The sequence below is a fragment of the Ursus arctos genome, unplaced genomic scaffold (assembly GCF_023065955.2).
Source record: "Ursus arctos isolate Adak ecotype North America unplaced genomic scaffold, UrsArc2.0 scaffold_5, whole genome shotgun sequence".
Lineage (NCBI taxonomy): Eukaryota > Metazoa > Chordata > Mammalia > Carnivora > Ursidae > Ursus > Ursus arctos.
In genome coordinates, this window is record NW_026623067.1 from 44,302,609 (window position 1) to 44,325,594 (window position 22,986).

Consider the following 22,986-nt stretch of genomic DNA (forward strand, 5'->3'; position numbering starts at 1 on the left):
GTAGTTTATGACAAATTTCTGTAGATGTCCAAAAATTTCATTAGAGGCCAGATCCTGTGGATTCATTTTCACTGTCTTCTTTTTAAGGTTCTTATTTTTCAGTGAATATAAAAGGCAGCTTTATCTTTTTACAAGTGTTTAGGAGTTTTATTCTCTGCTAGGTAAAAGCACAGAAAATAACAAAGCTTGTTAGCAGATCTCTGATCACAATTCCAACATTGACTTTACTTAATCACTCTGAGCCTTATTTTCTCCTCTATAAAATGAGAATAATGAGGGTTTATCATCTATAAAATGAAGATAATGAGTGTTTTATCTTGTGTACTCGTAAGTCCATTAGGGCACACAACAAAATGCCTGGCATATAATAAAATATTATTTTGTTCTTGAGGAACAGAGCTAAATGTCTTGCCAAAAGAGCGTCTATCAGTTCATTCCAGGGCTTTCTTATGTGTGGAGTAATGAGTACAGCTTCAGGGAGATAGGTTTGGAGCTCAGCCTGCTAAAAATTATGTTAATACAGTACAGGCTGCCTGACGCAGTAGTGAAATTCCCCTGAGACAAGGTAATTATTGGAGAGGGATGCTATGGAGAGGATTCTAGCTTCCTAAGCAGATATTGAATAAAGAGCCTTTGAAACACATTCCGTCTCTAAAATTTTGTTTTCTCTAGATTTTTATTCCCCCCACCCCCAAGTATTATGTTATATCTCACAAATCATGTTTGAGTTTTAGAGATCAAACTATCATGGTAACATCTTTTTTCTGTTTCTCTTGGCAGGATCAGTGCCACGAGTTCCGGAATATGGTGAGAGAAGGGAAGCTTATCTGCACCAGAGAAAATAACCCTGTTCGAGGTCCATATGGCAAGATGCACGTCAACAAGTGTGCTATGTGTCAGAGCATCTTGTACGTGAAGAGGTTTATTGATCAGTGTGATGGGGTGTGCTTGTTTGCAAGAAGATCTTTTTAATTTAAAACTTAAAAGGCCCTGGGCATTGCACATGAAAAACATACTAGGCCTTCACTTTAGAAGAGGACAGTGAGCTTCCAGGACACTCTTGCCAGAAATGTTTATTTTGATGATGAGAAGCATAATTAGACCCGGAGCATCTGGGACAGGGAGACAGCTGTTGGATGGTGCCCAAATCCCTGGCCTTCAGAGAGGAAACACATCAGCTGAGTCATGCCCCATGTGCCACATAGTTCCTCTTGTATGTAAAGGAAAAAATTTCTACATGATAGACTTCTCGTAGGGATTCAAGGAGATAATGTTTTTCAAATATTTATAAACTTGAAAGCAATATAAGTACATAAAGAAAATCAATATTAGAGAGTTCAGTTCTAAATTAATATGAATAAGAGAAAGGAGAAATGAAGCAACTCTACATGAGAGCCATATAAATATTTTATTAAGGAAAAAATGCAACGTCCTTTTAGGAACATAGCATTCTGGATGACAGTGTAGTAGCCGAATTTATGAAAGTTGATAGCATTGCCCCAAATGCACTATGAAAATTCCAATAGTTAAGACTCAGTAGTTACCAAAAAAAAAAGTATTTTAGGTATTTTTTAGATATGAGAAAATAATGTTAGATTTGCTACGGTTTAGAATTAGAGAAATATTTCATTTAAAAAACTCGGCAAGAACCCTAAAAGAAAAACAATCCTATCCTTTTTTATTCTGCAGCGAGCGAGAAGCTAGTGAAAGAAAAAAGAATGACGAAGAGAAATCAAGTGCCAAGCCCTCAGATGACGCAAAGGTCATTTCTTAAAAGATGCGAAGATAACTGTTTTACCTTTCATCCTCAGAATCTGACATTCTCCTCCAGTTTTTTGGATAATAAAAATGCCAATGTTTTGCTTCAAAGAAAATAGACTGCTAATATTTCATTTTGGTTATAACAACATTTTTGTCTGGCTTTAAGGTTTAATATTTTTCTCAGTTTTGTAGAGAATTTGCCCACAGTGTGCATCAAGTATTGCTCTCCTCTTTGGGAGAAATATGGATTGAAAAATAGAGTGTTAAATTCTTTACCACCTCAACTGCATGCTTTCTTCTGACACTAAATGTGAAATGAGGCTTCGGGTAGCTTGTTGACATTGATTTTTACAATTCAGGTAATATACACTAATTTTCCCCTTTAGCTTCTCTCCTTGATGTCTTTTTTTTCTGTTTCCTCCAGATAGCCTTCTTGGCATCAATGAATCAATAGTGTGTATGTGTGATGCTGCCTTTTCTATTTACTTTTCAAGACTGCAAAGAAGACATCTTCATTCAGTCCTTTGCAGTAATAATCACATTGTAGCATTAGATTCCTGTGATATTGTCCTTTGGTCAAGAGTACAACTCATGGGGGACGCCTGGGTGGCTCAGTTGGTTGAAGCATCTGCCTTTGGCTCAGGTCATGATTTCAGGGTCCTGAGATTGAGCCCCCGCTTCGGGCTCCTTGCTCAGGGGAAGCCTGCTTCTCCCTCTGCCTACTTCTCCCTCTGCCTGCAGCTCCCCCTGCTTGTGTGCTCACATGCTCTCTCTCTCTGACAAATCAATTTTTAAAAAAATCTTAAAGAAAAAAAAAAAAAAGAGTACGGCCCATATGGAAAATGAGGGGAAGGAAGGAAGCTAGGAAGGAAAGGGTGAGGGAGACATGATCTATCAAGTGTTCGCCCCTGCATTTCCAGGCCCCGGGCAGAGAGGTTCAGAATGAAGCAGGGGATGGAGAGTTTAAAGTCTGGGCGTTCCTTAGTCTCCATTGCCAGGATAGGGGCAGTGAGTCTGAGCTAGCTAAGAAGGGACTTTCTAAAACCAAGTTTTAGAAAGGGGAAAAATCCTGTTCGTTTTCCCTTTCGCATTTTCTAGGACGAGTGCAGTAACTTTCGGCAGTACGTGAGAAATGACCGGCTCATGTGCACTCGAGAGAATGACCCTGTGCGTGGTGCTGATGGAAAACTATACAAAAATAAGTGCCACATGTGCAGAACAGTCATGTGAGTAAGAGGATCTTGTTACCCCTCCAGCTAGTGGGGAATTGCATTTTTTTTTATTTAATTTTTTTTTTTCGGTGCAAAAGGTGTTTTTATTAAAGCATGGGGACAGGACCCATGAGAACTGCATCTTTAGAAGTTGCCAATTAAATAAATGTGTGCTCATGAATCCATGGCGTCTTTAAAATAAGTCTTTAGATTCAAGGCCCTTAAGTTGAGAACACCTGATACAGGAGACAGGAAATCCAGATGTGAGTTCTAACCAGCATAGTTCCTAGCTGTGTCCCTGGAGAAAATGTTTTTTTAAATCTCAGGATCATAGCTATAAGAAATTCTTCCAAATCTTTGTTCCACAACTAGATCAGACTCAACAGAGAATTCTTTTTCAGAAATACAGATTTTTACCCCCAAAATTTATTTGGCAGAAAATTCAGGGCTAAGGAATTTGTTGTTTAGAAGGGGTTTTTAGGTTATTTTGATGAACTACCATATTTGGGGACCAATAGACATGATAGATACTGATGACGATGGTTATGAAAACACTGTGAACACAATTATAATAATAAGCATTTTTTTTAACTCTTTGTAATATGTTTCTGGAGACAGGAATTACCAATACTACCCTCTTTTGATGTTCTAGAAAAGCTAAGCTCAAGGAATTTAGGCAACTTGTCCAAGGCCATACATCTATTAAGTGATGAGTGCTCTAAACCAGTTCCCCATTGTGTACTTTTCTTTACACCATCCTCTGGTTGAATGTTCTGTAGTTCTGTCATATTTTATTTAGGATTGCACAGCTTCACACTGGAAGTTATAGGTGCTAGTCTTTGTGCCTATAACTGTAAATTACTTTTTGTCTTCTTCTGCAGTCAAAAAGAAGCTTTGGAAAGGGCAAGAATTCTAGAGAAATCATTCCACGTTAGATCTACAGAGGAAAACAGCCCGGCTTCCTCCATTTCTTTTCTGGTAAGAATGACTGCTGAAAAGCTACGTGTTAAGTTAATGCATTTATGTTTGGGGTCTGTTGACACTCCCCCTCCATGAGCTTCATTTCCATAGAGAGGCCTTGGAAAGGCGAATTCAGCATAGTTTCAAACCCTTTGTAGGTAGTTCCGTGCTCAGTGAGAGTTCTGGGATGACTCATCAATGCAGTATTCTGTACTCTTTTAGATTATTAGCCCTGTCCCAAGCCAATTTAGTACACGATTGAATTTTAAAACGTGGATGTGTCATGAATGTGGCTTATTGCACATATGGTCAAATAAGTAGTTAGGAGCCTCAATTCTGTCATTTCAGCAGGCCAGAAACACTCCTCACCCAGCTTCCTCTCTTTCCCCATCCCCAAATCAGCCCTCTTCCCAATAGCCTAGAGAAGTGTGTGGAGCATTTTCAGACTTGTGAAATTCCACTAATCCACGATTCACAGTGGTTAAAACTTGTTTATTCAAAATACAAGCTGATGGCCATCAGTAACATATACCTTAGTGTAAATTAGCCTAACAGGTTTGCTTTTTTAGAGCTTTGCCAAGTCAGGAATAGAAAGGAGCAAAGGGAATAAGAGCATATTCATGAATATATTCATGAAGTAGCATATCAAATTGGCCTCTAAAAGTGAAACTTTAGCATCTAATCTGATGACCCAGAAAAAAAAGAAAGGAAAGTATCAAACATGAATTTAATCTTATTATTTGCCCAATTTAAGCAGGATAGTAGATGACTTGTACTAGTGAAATATATACTAATTACAGATTTCTGGTAAATTAGAAATTTACTACCCTAGGAATCCCATAAACATGAAAAGAAACTATTCACAGAATCTGTTCTTTTTTCCTCTAGCTTTATTGAGATATAATTGACATATAACACTGTGTAGATTTAAGATGTACAATGTGTTGATTTAGTACACTCTAATGTTGCAAAATGTACCACTGTAGTGTTAGCAAACACCACCATCACCTCACATAATTACTATTTTTGTGTGTGGTGAGAACATTTAAGATTTATTCACTTGCCAAATTTCAAGTGTAGAATACAATATGATTAACTATAATCACCATGCTGTACATCACACCCCCAGAACTTATTCATCCTGTAAGTGAAATTTTGTACACTTTGACCAACGTCTCCCATTTCCCCCAGTCCCCTTCCCTGGTAATCGTAATCGCCATTCTACACTCTGTTTCTGAGTTTGCATTATTAGATTCCACATGTAAGTGATATCATATACAGTATTTGTCTTTCTCTGTCTGACTTATCTCAGTTAGCATAATGCCTTAAATATTCATCTAAGTTGTCATAAGTGGTAGGATTTCCTTCTTTCTCATGGCTGAATAATATTCCAGTGCTGTGTGTGTGTGTGTGTGTGTGTGTGTGTGTGTGTGTGTAACATGTATTCTTTATCCACTTACCCACTGATGGTTGTTTCCGTATCTTGGCTATCGTGAATAATAAAATCTGTTCTTTTTTAAAAAACATTTTACTGAAGTATAATAGTCATATATAAGAAGTATGCTTAGCATGAGTGTGCAGCTAAATGCAGTATCACAAAGTGAGCACAGCTGTGATATTAGCGCCTACATCAAGAAATGGGATACGGCCAGCAGATCAGAAGCCTCATCAAGGTTCTTCCTAATGTACAATCTGGTTTTGAGCTGAGCTTTCTCTTGGAGAAGAGGACCACATTCATTATTCATTTTGTCACCCATTCATTCATTTTACAAATGTTTATTGAACACCTATTATTTTCCAAACATTGTTCATGAATATGAGAACAATAGTCATAAGCAAAGCAGACAGAACTCTCTACATTCATGGAGTTCATGTTTGAAGAATATAGATAGTAGATACTATGAATAAATAAAATGTAACTCCAAGGGGAAAATAAAATAAAATAATGATATAAATACTGGGATCAGAGTGGGGCAGGGAGTACAATTTTAAGTAGACTGTACAGGAAAGCATTCTGAGGTGACATTTACGAGGCCTAAACGGATTAATACCATACATGTGAGGTGAGAGAACAGGATTCCAAGAAAAGAATAGCAGAGCCCCAAGGAAGGGGTCAAAGGACAACAAGGAGCCTGGTGTAGTGAATTAGAGGGACCTCAGAGAAAGCCATAGGAAGCCATATTATGTAGGATTTTGTAGACCATATTAAAGATATTGACTATTATTCTGAATGAAGGTTTTGAAAAGAGGAGTGATGTAATCTGATTTATTTTTTAAAAGAATAACTCTGCCTCTTATATTGAAAATATACTACAGGGAGGCAAGAGCAAAATCTGGACAGCTGGTTAGTCATAGCAGTAGTCAATGGAAGAGATGATGCTAGTTTATACCGTGGCAGTAGTGGTAGAAGTCACGAGAGGTGCTTGGATCCTGGGTCTGCTCTGAAGGTGGAATCAACCACAATTGGTTCAGAGTTGATAGACTACGTAAGAAAATACTAAGGATATCTCCCTGCCCCTCTCCCCACTTGCATGCACGTGTGTGTGTGTGCAGTTGCGTGCTCTCGCTCTCTCTCAAATAAAATAAATAGTGGGAAGAGAGGCAGAGAGGTAGGGAGAGGGTCAGACCAACTCCACACTGAGCATGAGCCCAAAGTGGGACTCCGTCTCATGACCCTGAGATCCTGGCCTGAGCCGAAACCGAGAGTCAACCACTCAACAGCCTGAGCCACCCAGGCATCCCTGGGTGTTTGAACCATTTATCAAAACAAACTAGCAAACAAGTACTTCTTTATGCCTCTGGAATGAATACCTGGAATGAATGCCTCTGGACTATTAGATTTCCTATTTCTTTGTTTCAGAAAGTGGTTTTGAAGGAATTTTTAAATTTCATCTAAGTTGTCAAGTTTATTGGCATATAGCTATAACGTTTCCACATTATCCTTTTAATATCTATATATAGTGAAACCCCCATTTTATTTTTAATATTGGTAATGTATATTTCTTGCCTTTTTATCAATTTTGCAAATGGTTTATCAATTTATTAATCTTTTCAAACTACCAGTGTTTGACTTTGTTCTGTTTTCTATTTCATAGATTTCTCTTCTGTATTATTATTTTCTTTAAGCTTAATTTGTTTATTATTTGCTAGCTTCTTTTTTTTTTTTAAGATTTTATTTATTTGACGGAGAGAGAGAGCACAAGCATGGGGAGCAGCAGGCAGAGGGAGAGGGAGAAGCAGGCTTCCTGCCGAGCAGGAAACCTGACCCGGGGCTCGATCCCGGGACCCTGGGATCATGACCTGAGCCAAAGCATCTGCTCAACCAACTGAGCCCCCCAGGTGCCCCTATTTGCTAGCTTCTTGACATGGAAGTTTAGATCGTTGATCTTAAAGCTTTCTTCTTTGCTAATTACGTATTTATTTACAACTTTGCCTCAAATCACTGCTTTAGATGCTGTGATTTGGTTGTTTATATTTTTATTATCATTCAGTTTAAAACATTTCCGCATTGCATCATGATTACTTTGAGTCATGAGTTATTTATAAGTGTGTTTGTTGATTTTTAAATAGTGAGTTTCTACGACCTATGTTACAGTTCCTTTACTAATGTTGTATTCAGATGTGATTAAGGAAATCAAAAAAAGATTTTTCCAAGACCATCCCTCCTGAGTGCCATTGAAAAAATCTAATTTATGTTTTACTTCTTCAGGACTCCGAGATGTGCAAACAGTACCGAGTATTGCCCAAGATGGGTTACCTTTGCCCAAAGAATTTACAGCCTGTCTGTGGTGATGATGGCCAGACATACAACAATCCCTGCATGCTCTGTCATGAAAACCTGTAAGTATACAGGTTGCACTATCGTATCTTTGAGTGTAGAGGTTCTTGACTACGGTGTTGACCCACAGGACTGCATTCCTATCAATTGGAGTTGCATTGCACCAATTTACTGATCGTAGCGATTAAAAATTCAAATTTTGTGGATGATCTTATTCAAATATAAAATAGAGAGGATTGAAGATGATCCTTTTGATTAAGTTGCTTTTATATACTTTACCGAGTATAGAGAAAGGAAAAGGTGGTGGGGTTACAACAATTAGATAAAGTTTCTATTAGCCCGTGTACAGTCATGGGAATGTGAATATCATCCACATGTTGTGTAAAAAGAAAAAAGGTGAGAATCATTGCTATGTTGAGTCTGTGCAGCCTGTAATCTCTTTTGGGCCCTCTGACTACCTGATAGTCACATATTTCTCATCCTCTCCAAGTCTTCTTCTTGGAGCAGAGGCAGTATCATTCAAGAGAAAGCCCCCTGGAACAAATGGCGGCCTAGGGTGGGCTCTCAGATTTATTGCTGTCTGTGCATCTGTGGGCATAGTATCTCATCATTATCAGGTTCACTTTTTCCACTGGGGAAGTGCAGACCATTCTGTGAGCCAGCTGGCTTCACTGGGTTTTTTAGAAGAATTGCCATTTTTATTTAAAATTAAATAGGAGGGATTTATTTTACTACTGTCATTATGGGTTTTAGCTTTTTGCTTTTCTGCTCAAATACTGTCTTACCCTCACCTCCATTCACATGCTTCATGTTTGACCAGCTGTCAGTGAACGCGTGGTGACAAATCTTGACTCTTCCATCCCACTCCCACCCCGCCCCACCCCAGATTTACACTGTAGTCCGTGTATGTTCTTGCCTTCTGGGGACACCATAAGCAAAGCCCAGAATGTGAGGATGGGACACTCTGCAGTTTATACACTTAGAATAATATCTGAATATGAGTGCTTTATGTGTTCTGACATGTGTAGGTAAGACACTCGCACATTCATTCTCTCGCTGAATCCTCACTACATGCTATAAGCGCTATTATCTTCATTGTACAGAGGGTGAATCTGAGGTTCAGAGAGTCCAGGTAATTTGTTTAAAGTCACAAAGCTAGGAAGTAGATCAGATGAGATTTTCACCTTGTTGGTTTGGATATAAATACAGTTCTCTTTTCTCTCCACTACACTACTGTTATATCCAAAGTAGTAGTTCTTTAAACATTTAGGGCTATGGAGAAAGTTACCTCTTTCCAGAAAAGAAAAGAAAATGAAGCAATGTTAACAATTTGTGTGCAGGTATTAAGGAGGGCATATACTGTAAGGAGCACTGGGTGTTATACGCAAACAATGAATCATGGAACACTACATCAAAAACTAATAAAGTACTGTATGGTGACTAACATAACATAGTAAAAAAAAGAATTAAGAAATCTCCATTTAAGAAATGAATGCAACCGTTCAGGAATTTGTTACTATGTATGCCTTATATCTTCAGCCCAGAAATTCTTCAACTTCCTTTATTGCAGATGTCAGGGCCTAAATTATCCACCCAGTGTTCTTTAAGTATCCCATTAACTGTGTAAACCCATAACAAGTGATACTCTAGTCAAGGGAACTTTGGAGTCAGAAACTTCAATGGTAAAAATATTAACAAATCATGCCTCAGGATGGATTGTTTAGCTAAAGGAACTGGTAGTATATATTATAGAGGAAAGATCCAGGCTATCCCAGGCAAGAGGAAAGAGTATTGGTTTCTGTGGTTTTAGAGGGAAGCCATTTCAACTTGAGCAATATCCAAAGACAAGTCAAACTGCCTTGATAGTGAGTTTCCGATCACCAGAGGCAAACAAACAAATGTTTGCTATGCAATATTTCTTAAGAGAGAGACATTGTAATTCATGCCTTTTAAGATTTTTTCCAGCTATACATTTCAAACTGTATGATTATGTATTATTATATTTTATAAAATCAATAGTCTAAATATATTTTATATATTTTTATTATATATATGTATTGTATTTTGTAATCCCTCATTATAGGTATTCAGTAAAATGAAGCTTCTTCATGGGATCCAGTTTTCCTGTCTGTAAAATAATGGCTTTTGGAATAGATGGTCTCCAAGTTTATTTCTAACATTGAACAATTTTATGAGTATGTAGGTGAATGAAATGTGATGGAATGAATCCAGGACTGGGGAATGAATCTGGAGCTGAATCTGAAGAGAGACAAAACCTGGGTGATTCCTACTGGGAAGTAGTTGAATTCAGATCCCGGGTTCTACCTGTAATTTCAGTTCTGGTTTGATGCCCAGATGTCACCCACATTGATCCTTGTTTGTTTTCTTTTCTCATCATAACTGTCAGTTTTTCCATCTTTTTAATTTCCTCTACTCTGTTTTAGAATACACCAGACTAATACACACATACGCAGCGAAGGGAAGTGTGAAGAGAACAGCATCCCGGAAACAACCCCTCCCAATGTGCCAGCATCTGTAAGTACACTGCATTCGCGGTTACACTGCCAGAGCCGATTGGTTCCGCTTCTGTGTCTGCCACCGACTGATGGACATTTCTCTGGCTAGGGCAATGATACTGGGTCAGATAACCCCAGAATTGGTCATGTCTTCATTGTGAAGATCATTAAGTAATTACCGAAATATGCAGGGATAATAATATAATAGTTAATATTTTTAAATGTTTACTGTTAACTGGGATCATTAGTAGATTGTTTATGAGCAATGTCCCTCACATAACACTTTTACAAAGTAGGTTTTATTTCCTGTGATTTTCTATAAAAAGATGAGAAAAGATTGAGAGAGGTTGCATAGTGACGGAACTGAATTTCAGCCATTTCCATGTAACCCCCATGTTCTTGCACTTCGCATTGCATTCAACTGTTTCCCAACATGAAAAGTTGGCCTTTTCATTTAAATCCCTGCAAGGATGTTTTGACAGACATTATTGAGTTTGATTCTCCCTGGCAACTGCATTCGAGGATGCTCTTCCTCAGGCAAGATGATATGTAACTTGGGGGGAAATGTAGGAATTTTCAAAGAAGAGAAAATGTTTGTTACCAGGCAAATATGGGTTTAAATTCCAGTTTTTTATATCTCTCATATATGAGACCTTTGGCAAATCAAAGATCTAAACCAAAGATCTCACCAAGTTATTGAAAACACTCAATAAATACTGACTTTTAAACATTTGGCACAGTGTCTATGAACTAAGGGCATTTATTATTATTATCACTATTATTATTATGCTAAAGAGACCAAAGTATGAACTTAGACAAAGAGAAGAATCCATAGTGTAAACTTAGAGAAATGGATCCTGGCATAGCACTTATGTATGTTTAATAATTATAATGGATTATAGTTTAATAACCTTATATTTGATGTTAAAATATATTTACATTCAATAAAAACAAAATATTGTAATAAATTACACTTACTAAATAAATATTTATTATTATTCACAACTGGTTTCACTCCATGCCATGGCCACAAAAAGCTCTGGCAATAATGCAATTGGAGACTACTCTGCCAGATTTGGGGCTCCTAAGCAACACTAGATGAGACCACATTCAGAAGAACTACTCAGTGAGTCTTGATATGGAACACTGGAAAAACAAAAGATGGAAACTAGGTGGTTTTGGTTTTACATTAGCAGCTGGAAGGCAGAGTATTGGGGTGAAGCCAGACGACCTTCATTTTCCTCATATGCACTTGACAGTCATCGGTATATTCGAGGTCTTTACATATCCATAAAGAGACAGTTTCAACTTTTGCTCTATCCCCATATTGTGTTTGCTGTCTTATTACATATAAACTCGTAGTGGTTTGCTCCTTATTTTATTAACAGAATATAATATCCCTTCCATCTCACAAACATACCTGATTACATGTAATTCAGGATGGTAGATAAAAATAATCTTTATGTGAATCCTAAAGATCATACTTTAGACCACATCTTGCTGTGATCTCATGTAGACAACTTGACAAAACTACTTTATGAGAAATTTGCCGTAGGATAAAAATGATAAGATGTGTTTATTCAAATAAGGAAGAATCTTGACAGGGCTAAGCATAAAAGGTTTTATAAGAGAGTTTCTTCTTTTCATTTTTGGGTGTTTTCTTTCCACTAGAATTATGTAACATATTATTAATGATAGGACTTACTTATGGTGTTAGATGATGGAATAAATCATTAGAACAAAAGGTGTCCTGAACATGGGTTCAGTTCCCTCTGTATGATTCAGGGGTGTGATTTTGGATACACTGAAGTGGGACAAGTGGGTGGGTCATGGCCCAGCATTGCTCTGATGACTATGACGCATGCATATCCTGGAGGCTGAAGGTGATTGCCTGAACTTTGTTCCTGTATAGATTCTCTAAGAGAGTCCGGAATTTGAAGAATGAATACAAGGCCAGGCAGTCAACAACTTTCCTAGAAAAATAAACTGAAGATCCTAGAATGCATACTCATGCTTAAGACCTAAGAAGTATTTTCTGTTATTCAATAACTACTAAGATTTATGTAGCTCAGAATTTTATGTGCTCTTTCCTGTATGCACCCTCACAGTAGGCCTGTGGTTAGGACAGGGATTATTATCTTTCCCATTTTACAGAAAATCAGCCTGGGGGAGATCCTGCTATTATCAAAGTTATTCAACATTCTATTTTGCATCTGGTGTAGATTTTCTGGCTTCATAGCTTATACTCTGCCACCATCCCTTAGTTGTCAGGAAATTCTGAAAACCAGGGGCTCTAGAAAAGGGATTACATATCTCAATTAAATAAAAATTAGCTACCTTGAAAGGACATTTCTCTGTTAAGGAAAATACCAGTACTGTTTTGTGAGATGAATAAATGACTATTCTCAATTCCATAACAAAGATTTTCAAAGATATCACAAGACCTTCGATTGCCACCCTCAAACCGAAGGAAATCTCCTGGGGTGGATGTGAGAACTCAGATGGAGGTCTGGGCTTGGAACGATAGTGCTGCTGGTGTTCCAGGTGGTACTGGCTGACACTGTGAGGTTATATTAGCAGAGTAAGTTATGATGTTAGCAGCAATATGAAAATGCTATGAGTGATGAACCATAAGGTATCTTTGGGAATGAGCTTATTGGTTTGGGGGAGGGTGGATTGTAATAATAACTTATTTAAAAGTATCATTTTATCTCACTTTGTACAGAAAGCTAATATTGGATGTCTAGTAGAAATTATCCCTCTGAATTTTAATTGTCTGTTCATTATCGATTCCTTGATGGCTTGTCCTGACTTCTTGACAATCCTTGCTCTGTAACCTAGCACATGCCCAGAAGATACTAGAGAGCAAATGAATAAACATGTTTTGGGGGTGGGGGGAAGCTTCCTGAGGCCCTTACCTTCTTTTGAAAAATGTTTAGGTGTTGATTTGATGTTTTGAATGTCAATTTCAAGAGTGTGTGAATATTGGATAAGTTAGGCAAGGAAGATAGCTGATTAAATTCTTATAGCCTCAAACAAATTATAATAGCAAAGCATTAGTTTTGGAGGAATTGGATTTAAGTTCTGATCCAGTGTGAGACCTTGGCAAGTCACTAACCTTCTCTGGAGCTCTGTTCCCTCCTCTGACATTTACCTCTTTTCATTACCATGAGGGTCACATGTGATCAAGGGCAGAATTAGTGTGGTAGTGTGTAGGTAGTGTGTACTAGGTGCCCGGTATTCACTGAATCAATTGAGTAAAATGCGAAGTGATCATAAATGGTGAGTCCTTGGCAGACTGAAAGGATGTATGGATTTCTTTGACTGAAGTACACCTATAAATGTATAATCCACATTTCTATAATATCTCTGTTTCTAGCACCTAACCTATTCACTGAATCAATTGAGTAAAATGCGAAGTGATCATAAATGGTGAGTCCTTGGCAGACTGAAAGGATGTATGGATTTCTTTGACTGAAGTACACCTATAAATGTATAATCCACATTTCTATAATATCTCTCAGTTTCTAGCACCTAACCTATCCATCTTCTCTTCCAGGACAAATAATGGAAGAATTGGTGAAAGCCATGAGGGAAAATATATGCCCCAATTCTGAATCGCCTAACCCTCACCATCTGTATAGAGAAAGAATTCTTCAGAGCTTTTCTTATTTACTATAGAAAACAATACAGAGCTGTTGGGGGAATGGACTCACTGACTTTCAGTCTTTCCCGTCTCTTTCCTCCTAGATTCTGTGATCTGAGTACACAGAGACATCTCCATTTGTCTGTACTTGAAAACCTCCTGGTCACAATGCTATCTGTTCAACTACTTGTTCAATAAAAGTAAACCCAGCAGAACACCATTTCTGGGATTTCTTCATCACTGCCTGGATAATAGGAACACTGTTTTTTGTTTGTTTGTTTTTGGTGTTTTGTTTTTTTTTTACAGAAGCCGAAAACTCTACCCTTTTGTCTTGCTAAGCTATTGGTGGACACAGAATGCTCACTTCTTTTCAGATTCAAGTTGTTGTCATAGTTAGGAAGACATGTTTAGATGAGAGGTAGGGAGGTATGGGCTCCCCGGCATTCAAGAGCTGTATAAGACCAAACCAGCTATGAATCACCTTCGGTACCTGTCACCTGGCAGCTCTCCTGCCTCGCTTCTGTACTTCCACAGAGCATAACTACCTGTGTCACACAGATACCGTCCAAAGACACAAACCAGTAGTTTCTCATATTCAGTCATGTTGCGTATTGACTATTTCCTCTATCAGGGCCTCGGACCCATGGTCTGGGGCAAGACTAAGGAAATGAGAATTAACAGTGTGTCGCATATCTCTAAAGCAGCACGGTCCATTAGAAATAGAACTCAAATCATGTGTCATCTCCAGTTTTCAAGTAGATACAAAAGAAATGGGTAAAATCAACTTTAATGATATATTTTATGTAGCCCAGTATGTCAAAACTATTATCATTTCAAAATATAATCAATATAAACTTTTATTTTAACCAGGTCTTTGATATTAGTATATGTATTTTATATTTCCAGCATATCTGTTTGGACCAACCACATTTCAAGTGCTTAATAGCTACATGTAGCTAGAGTCCACTAAACCAGACAGTGAGCTCATGCACGTGAGAAATCAACCAGGCAATACAAGCAGTAGGTAGGGGTGAGACGGAACAGCTTGTAAGCTCCTGCCTCAGTGCTGAAACTCTGTTGTGCTCAGCATCTTGATACTGGCGTCCTGTGACTGTACCTAGTTACGTTGTTCACTTACAGATATTGGGCTGGTGCTGAATACATCCTAGAGAGGGGGAAAGCTATGCAGAATCCATCATGATTGAAGTTATTCTCAGCTATAGAAGAACTGTACCCAGAATGGCAGGTCTACTTGGTTTGGGGAAGTTAATTTTGTATTTTTCACCTCTGCCCTTGTCTTTTAGGTAAGTTGTCCCTAGGGCAAATGTAGTAGGATTTTGTGATCTTTGTCCTTTGTAACTGTGTGAAAAATCAATTCCACACTAGTTTTTTTCCCTATGTTATCATCAAGAAAACAGAAAAAAAAAAAAGGCTTGTAAATCATTTTTCAAGCATGAAAATACTGTCATTTCAAAAAAAAAAAGTGAGAAAACAATGTTGCTATTTTCTTTGGCAATTCCAGAATATAAGGGAAGGGTTTAGGGAGTCTGTAACATGAGATTGTATCTCCTTCCTGGGTAGTTCTAGGAAATCCAGAAACTCTGGATGGCTAGGGTGTCCATGACTAAGACATATTATTTTTTGAGAAGTAGTTGCTTTTTTAGTCATTTTGAACATTTTATTGAGCTATAAACAATAAACCCTTTACCTTCTTTCATTAGTATTTTTATGATGATTATGATTATTAGGTAATATGCACATAAGCCTTTGTTATCGCACACTTAAGACTTAACCAATCCTTGATAATCATTCTGCGCCCCAGGGAAAGTGTGGCTTAGGAATAGGGTGAGGTGGAGGATAGGATGGTCTGAAATGGAATGACATATGGGGATGGAGAAAGGCCCAGGGACCCAGGGAAGGTCAAGGGTAAAGTGGAAGGAACAGACATCAGGAATGGGATGGGGACCAAGAAAAATAGACAATGGACTGAGGTACAGGGATTGGGGTTGAATGTGAAGGTGTTGAACACATTACTTGGGATTCCTAAAAAGCTGAAAGTTGGTTTTTTTTTGGCAGACACAAACAGATGAATATAAAATGTCATCTGTGTCAAAATGTTCACAACAAAATAACTGCATTAAATATCAAGTAAACTAATTTTTTTTTGAAGTGAACTAATTTTTTTAGTTGCTTCTTGAGTTATGGCTCAATGGATGGGAGGCAAATGAAAACCAGACCCATGTCACTGAGATTTCACAAACCAGCCCTAAAATTCTAGCCCAGGAGGTGACAAATGATCCTGAGTTGAAACTGAAAAAGCAAAACTATATCACCTCTACTTGGTCGCTATCACAGACTTACACATTGCTCTATATAACTGATGCTGTTTCAGATTCCATTTTAAGAATATAGGTTTTCAGAGGTCTAATACTATCAAACTCCTTATTTTCTCATGTAAGGAACTCACCTGAAGTTTTCTCCTCTCTCAAGGCTTCAAAAACACCCAAGGAGAGCATTTGTCTAGGCTATGGGTAGGCGGATTTTTTTGGTAAACAGCCAGATAGTAATTATTTTCGGCTTCGTAGGACATATAGGCTCTGTCACAACTGCTCAATCATGCTGTTGTGTAAGTAAATGAATTTACACTATGTAAATAAATATACCTGTCTGTGTTCCAATAGAAGTATATTTATAAAAACAGGTGGTGAGCCAGGTTTGACCTGTGGGCTGTAACTCAGTAATGGGTGAGAATCTGACTCTTGTCCTTCTTTGTAATTTACTGGTCTTCTCTTCACCCTCTTTTATGCTCTTAACCACCAACCACACTTCTCAGTCCATAATAATAGAAAATAAAAATAGAATAGTTGAGTAGAATTATAGAAAATAATAAATGTTGACATTTCTAAACATTTAATATGTGCTTGAAGCTGAGACAAGCACATGGCAAGACTCAGATTTGTACCCCAATCCAATATTCTTTGTGGCCTTCTTGTTTGACTTTGACCAAGGCCAGTGTCATATATTATACAGAGAGAGAATGGTAAATAAAGTGAGCATGTCCTGCAGCCTTTACAATGACAAGGGCTGTTTACCTCCTGGGGCAAAAAGCATAGCAAGACATTCTTGTTCTTTCTTTGATGGCATATGGCACACAGGTGCCTTTTTCTTTCCAGTATTGAAATTAAAGTTCTATCTAAATAGCATGTGACTATAAATCACTTTTGAGCATGAAGAAGGAACAGAGAGGACTTTGTCAAATGAGGATTAGTGACAGGAAAACAGTCAAACAAAATATTTGTCATCCTTGATGGAAATTTCATATGACCATAGAGCTCCTTCCAGATTATTTTGAGGGATGATGCACTGTCTTCCTTTAGTTCATTCTATGCCATTAACTAGTTTTCCTTGTATCTTTCCTTGCCCTCTATCACAAAGCAATCAGCAGAAAACAGTGTATACTTTTCCCATTCTTATCTGTTACAGTGCTTGTAATATTTTTTTTAATGAATTTTAGACCCTCTTTTTTTCTCCAATGGACTTTTCTAATGGCCTTCGAGCTGACTGGCTTGTCTCCATCCTTTATAGCTCTCTCTTTAAAAAAAAAAAAAAAAACTCCAAATGACCTCTTCAAAGCACTGATCTGTTTAATTCCCCAATTTAAATTGTTGAAAACTCCTACTAAACCACCACACTGTACTAGAACAAAGCAAAACGAGACAAACCTGAAGCCTAGGCATTGGCTTCGGTCTACTTCCACCCCTTTCATCCTCTATAGGGTCGATCACCACTGATAAACTCTGGTTCAAGCCATCATCATCACTTCATGATCATCGCTAATAAATGATCTCCCTCCTTCATCCTTCTCCCTTCCACTGCATTCTTTACTGTACTTAGAATAATGGTCTGAAATCCAGATCTGATAGCATTATTCTTAAAACCTATAAGTGGCTTCTCTAACGCCCAAGATAAAGTCCAAACTCTTCTGACATGCAAGGCCTCTGTTCACCTCTCCAGCCTCCACTGTTATATTGTCTTCTTTCCCTTGAATAATTTTCTTGAACTTCTTCCTTCATGTCCCCTCCTAACATACTCTTTTTATCTACCCCTGGTCCTTCTCCCAGTTTTTCTTCCATCTCACAAGATCCATCCCTCCAAACTCTAATTTGTTATTGCTCGTTGAAGGTATAGCTTTTTTCTGGAAACCTTCCATGACCTCTTTCCCCTTAGAATATGATTTAGTTGGGGGCACCTGGCTGGCTTAGTCAGTAAGGCATCTGACTTTTGATATTGGCTCAGGTCATGATCTCAGGGTTTTAGGATCAAGCCTCACAATGGGCTCTGTGCTGGCTGTGGAGCCTGCTTAAGTTTCTCTCTCTCCCTCTGCCCCTCCCCACCCCGCTTGTGCACTCTTTCTCTAAAAATAAATAAATAAATTTTTACAAAAGAATATGAATTAGTTATTCCTTTCATATGCTCCCATAATATCCTCTCCTTACACCTGCATGACCAGCTGTGTTGTGTACTTGTTTATCTAGAAATCTATCTCTCTCTCACTAGACCGTGAGTTTTTTAAGAGGAAACCGTTTAACATTCATGATTATATCCCCAATGCCTGGTACAATGTCTGGCATGGAGCAATTGCTTCTTAAAAGTTATTGAGTAAAACTAGACCCTTAAGAAAAGGGAATATAGGACAAAACTCTCAGTTCTGGTCAATGACATAAAGCCTACAAGGATAGGGGAAGACCATTATATTTCAAGGAATTTAGAGAAGGAACTGCATTCCCTTCCTGGTACAAATAAAAAAATGCTGACACTAATAGCTGGAAACAAACTAGTTACATGAAAACATGAACTTCTGTGTCTCTCCACTTTGTCCCCGCCCTGGAAGGCTAGATTCATGAGGTATTTTTCAGAAATCCTAGCAAAAGCTGCAGCTAAAGAGGAATGCAATGAGTAGCATGATCCCAGAAAAATATGCTGTGAAGTGTACTGTTGTAATTGGCATTGTACTTCCAAATAATTAATTGGTTTTTATCAGCTAAATATGTAATACGTACTGATAAGGTCACAATCGGGAAAAGATCATTTTATTTCAGGTTGATAATATCCCAGAGCAACAGGGCTAGAGAAAAATTAAAGATAATTTATCCAGCATGTTTCAAATATGGGAATTCTGAAACCTGGAGAGGGAAAGTGATTTTCTTTTTTTTTTTTTTAAGATTTTATTTATTTATTCGACAGAGATAGAGACAGCCAGCGAGAGAGGGAACACAAGCAGGGGGAGTGGGAGAGGAAGAAGCAGGCTCATAGCGGAAGAGCCTGATGTGGGGCTCGATCCCATAACACCGGGATCACGCCCTGAGCCGAAGGCAGACGCTTAACCGCTGTGCCACCCAGGCGCCCCGAAAGTGATTTTCTGAGCTTATCCAAGTTGGTCTAAATCAGAAATACAAATTCAAGTAAGTGTGTTTTAATCTCATGTTCCTTATACCACCCCCTCTGGCTTCATGAACCCCAGTTCCATGCTCTTCAGACAAATAATGTTATCTATCTTCTTATGTTTGCAGACAAAACAGTTATATTTTGCATATGGTGATCCAGAAAATTGCTCATTATCTACAGAAATGGTCACTTGTGTTTATTCGTGGAATAATTCAATTCCAAATGTATGGAATGTGTGGCAGGAGAAAGTAACACATGCTGATTTTTTAGCGTATAGGAATGGGATTAATAATAATGAAAAGTGAATTCCAATGGCTTGACTTATGTGAAAGAAGTCCTGGGAGCAGTAATAAAATGAAAAGTTTTCAACAATTATATTTTTACTTCTGGATCCATTTTGCTCCTGGAATTTTAAGTGAGAAAGTTGCCAGAACTGCTGTTGCCAAGGTCTCTAAAAATGAGTTAATGGACAAGTTGTGTTCACAGGGGATATTTGCTTAAGTCTCAGCCTTTGATCACAGGACAGATATGGCTACATCAAGCAGGAAATGCCACATCCTTCTCCACCCAGAAGCTGTTCCTATGCATTCAAAAGAGCAATAGATAGTTGAATGGGATCCAGATATAAGTGCCCACTGAAGGATTGCTGGTGGAACTGCAAAACCCCAGATTAGCACTTACCCAGAAGCACAAGATAATATTCTAAAGAAGAATGGAATGTTGATAGTCATTTAATATCAATATGTCAAACATGAAATAATAACACAACATCAACAATAAAAGCAATAGTTAAAAACTGTTAACTACTCTTCCCTGTATCTTTCCTTCCCCTCTGTCACAAAGCTATAAAACAGTGTGTACATTTGCCTTAGAGAATATTTGAGTTAAACTGGACAAAAACAAATAATGGGAAAGAAATGATTCTTAATGGCTTGTGTGCTTTGGAAAGTAACCAAAGGAGAAGCAATAAACTTTTCAAGAAAAATGAAAGGGACCAAGTTCTAACACTGACTAACACTGCTGATTGGCAGCAGCCCCGAAAGGCAAAAGACTGCCGAGTGTATGACTATAAAAGGTGTCTGCCAAACCCGGATTCAAGAGTTCTCAATCGCAACCAAAAGTCACCACGTCCCATAGGTGGCACAGAATCAAGGAACTAACTACCTCAGGGAAGGAAACCATTTACAGCTGGCTTGGACCATCAGGATTCGGGCAGCAGCCTTGACTATCCAGAGCTTAGAGGGCCTCTCCTCATTTTCTTGTGCACTCCTTAATCATCTCAGATCATCATCAACTTCAGTAATGAATGAGACCAAATGTCCCCAAAGCCCAGCAGAAGACTTGGAATCAGACACAATTTTATTTAGAGCAAAAGGGGGAATAGATAGTTTTGTACATCTACACTTATTGATCACCCCTACTATGTGGGGGAATCATACTGGAGGTTGCTAAGAATTCACGTGCAGTGCACATCCACCTCGAGGGCTGGCTACCCTAGAATCACAGCCAATCAATTCTTTCTGAGATAAAATCTTAAGCCTGTTAAAGAACTGGTAACAGAAATGGGAGTGAATTTGAAGTCACTTTGAAGTAACTTTTGATCTAGGCAATGTGTTGTGATGGTATTGAGTTTACATAATCCTACATACTGTTATTGTTTTTTATTTTTATTTATTTTTATTTAAATTCTATTTAATTAAAATGTAGTGTATTATTAGTTTCAGAGGTAGAATTTAGTGATTCATCAGTTGCACATAACACCCAGCGCTCATTCCATCAGGTGCCCTCCTTAACGCCCATCACCCAGTAATCTCATTCCCCCACCCATCTCCCCTCCAGCAACCCTCAGTTTGTTTCCTGTAATTAAGAGTCTCTTATGGTTTTTTTCCCTCTCTGTTTTTGTCTTATTTTTCCTTCCTTTTGCCTCTGTTCATCTGTTTTGTTTCTTATATTCCACATATGAGTGAAATCATATGATATTTGTCTTTCTCTGACTGACTTATTTTGCTTAGTGTAATACCCTCTGGTTCTATCCATGCTGTTGCAAATGGCAAGATTTCATTCTTTTTGATGGCTAAGTAATATTCTATCGTGTATATATACTACATCTTCTTTATCCATTCATCTGTTGATGGACACTGGGCTCTTTCCATAGTTTGGCTATTGTAGACATTGCTATTATAAACATTGGGGTTTATGTGCCCCTTCAAATCACTGTGTTTGTATCCTTTGGATAAATACCTAATAGTGCAATTGCTAGGTCGTAGAGGAGTTCTGTTTTTAACTTTTTGAGGAACTGCCATACTGTCTTCCAGAGTGGCTGCACCAGCTTGCGTTCCCACCAACAATGTAAGCGGATTCCCCTTTCTCTGCATTCTCATCAACATCTGTCCTTTCCTGGGTTGTTAATTTTAGCCATTCTGACTGTTGTGAGGTAGTAACTCATTGTGGTTTTGACTTGTATTTCCCTGATGCCAAGTGATGTTGAGAATTAAACTGTTAGACAGTTACTGAGTAGGGGCAAAAAGAAGAAAGAAAAATGCAGTCTTACTAGAATTTCTTGACAGGGTTAAACTCTCTGTCATTCTGATTGGAATTTCCAAAAGGAGGAAACATGGGAAGTAGATTTTTTTTTTTTAGAGATAGATTTATAAGCTGTTACTCTTGAACTCTGAATTTTAAAAAATAATAAACAAACAAACAATACTTATATTCTTCCTGGAGAGAAAGGCACACACTCAAATGAAAACCTAGTTGGTGAGAGATTAGGTGTGAGTGTGAAAATCAGAGAAGAAATGACGATTCCTAAATTTTCCTGGATTGGGTTGCTACTGACAGATATTAACAAAGTGAAACTGAAGAGAAGCCACTAAAAATGAGATTTAGCAACAAGGTCTTCTAGGAACATGTTGAACTGGAAGATCCTTTGGGGTGTCAGGAAGGTAATATCCAATAAGCAGTAGAGAACTGAGTCTAGGGCCCAGGTGGCAGATACTTACTCACGTTCTCTGGGAAAGCAAGTAGGGGCAGACATCCCATGTTCGCGCAGGGCTGTGTAATGGTGTGACAAGATATGGCATAGCAGAATCGATCTTGTACTAGAATCTGGGGATCTATGTCACTGAATGGACAAGATACTCTCCCTTCCAGGGCCTCACTTCCTTTTGTGTGTGTCTTCTAGATTAGTTTCCAACTGGATTTGCATGGAAACTCACGCTATGTGGTGGAAATGCAGGCCCTCTTGAATCCTGTCTTGCTTCTATTTAAGTGACTGCCTTTTTAAAAATCTGTTTCATTTCTCGCTCGCCTCATAAAATTATGTTTAGGGAGAGGGAAAATTCCATTTCTTACTTAAATAACAGTGATGAAAAGTTTGAAAACCACAGACCCAGGTGCTTGCCCCTGACCTAGCCAGCTCTACCATCACTGAGCCATTTTTCTTTTCTTTTTTTTTTTATTATGTTGTATTAGTCACCATACAGTACATCATTTTTGATGTAGTGTTCCACGATTCATTGTTTGCGTATAACTCCCAGTGCTCCATGCGATACGTACCCTCCTTAATACCCGTCACCGGGCTAACCCATCCCCCTACCACTCTCCCCTCTGAAACCCTCAGTTTGTATCGTGGAGTCCGTAGTCTCTGATGATCTTATTTCCCCCCTTTCA

At 38.2% G+C, this 22,986-nt stretch overlaps 1 protein-coding gene across 2 annotated transcripts in view; it reads left to right on the top strand.

The window, feature by feature from the left end:
- Positions 1–14,092, top strand: part of SPINK5 (serine peptidase inhibitor Kazal type 5) — a 76,211-nt gene extending 62,119 nt beyond the window's left edge. The window contains exons 27-34 of one of the 2 annotated variants that reach the window (XM_057307310.1): positions 781–908; positions 1,690–1,762; positions 2,860–2,987; positions 3,854–3,950; positions 7,642–7,772; positions 10,155–10,245; positions 13,606–13,658; positions 13,786–14,092. In XM_057307310.1, coding sequence (XP_057163293.1) covers positions 781–908; positions 1,690–1,762; positions 2,860–2,987; positions 3,854–3,950; positions 7,642–7,772; positions 10,155–10,245; positions 13,606–13,658; positions 13,786–13,843 — 759 coding nt within the window. In that variant the 3' untranslated portion in view covers positions 13,844–14,092. The remainder of the gene's footprint in view (positions 1–780; positions 909–1,689; positions 1,763–2,859; positions 2,988–3,853; positions 3,951–7,641; positions 7,773–10,154; positions 10,246–13,605; positions 13,659–13,785) is intronic. The other variant, XM_044384022.3, reaches the window with a different exon arrangement.
- The last annotated feature ends 8,894 nt before the right edge of the window (positions 14,093–22,986 follow it).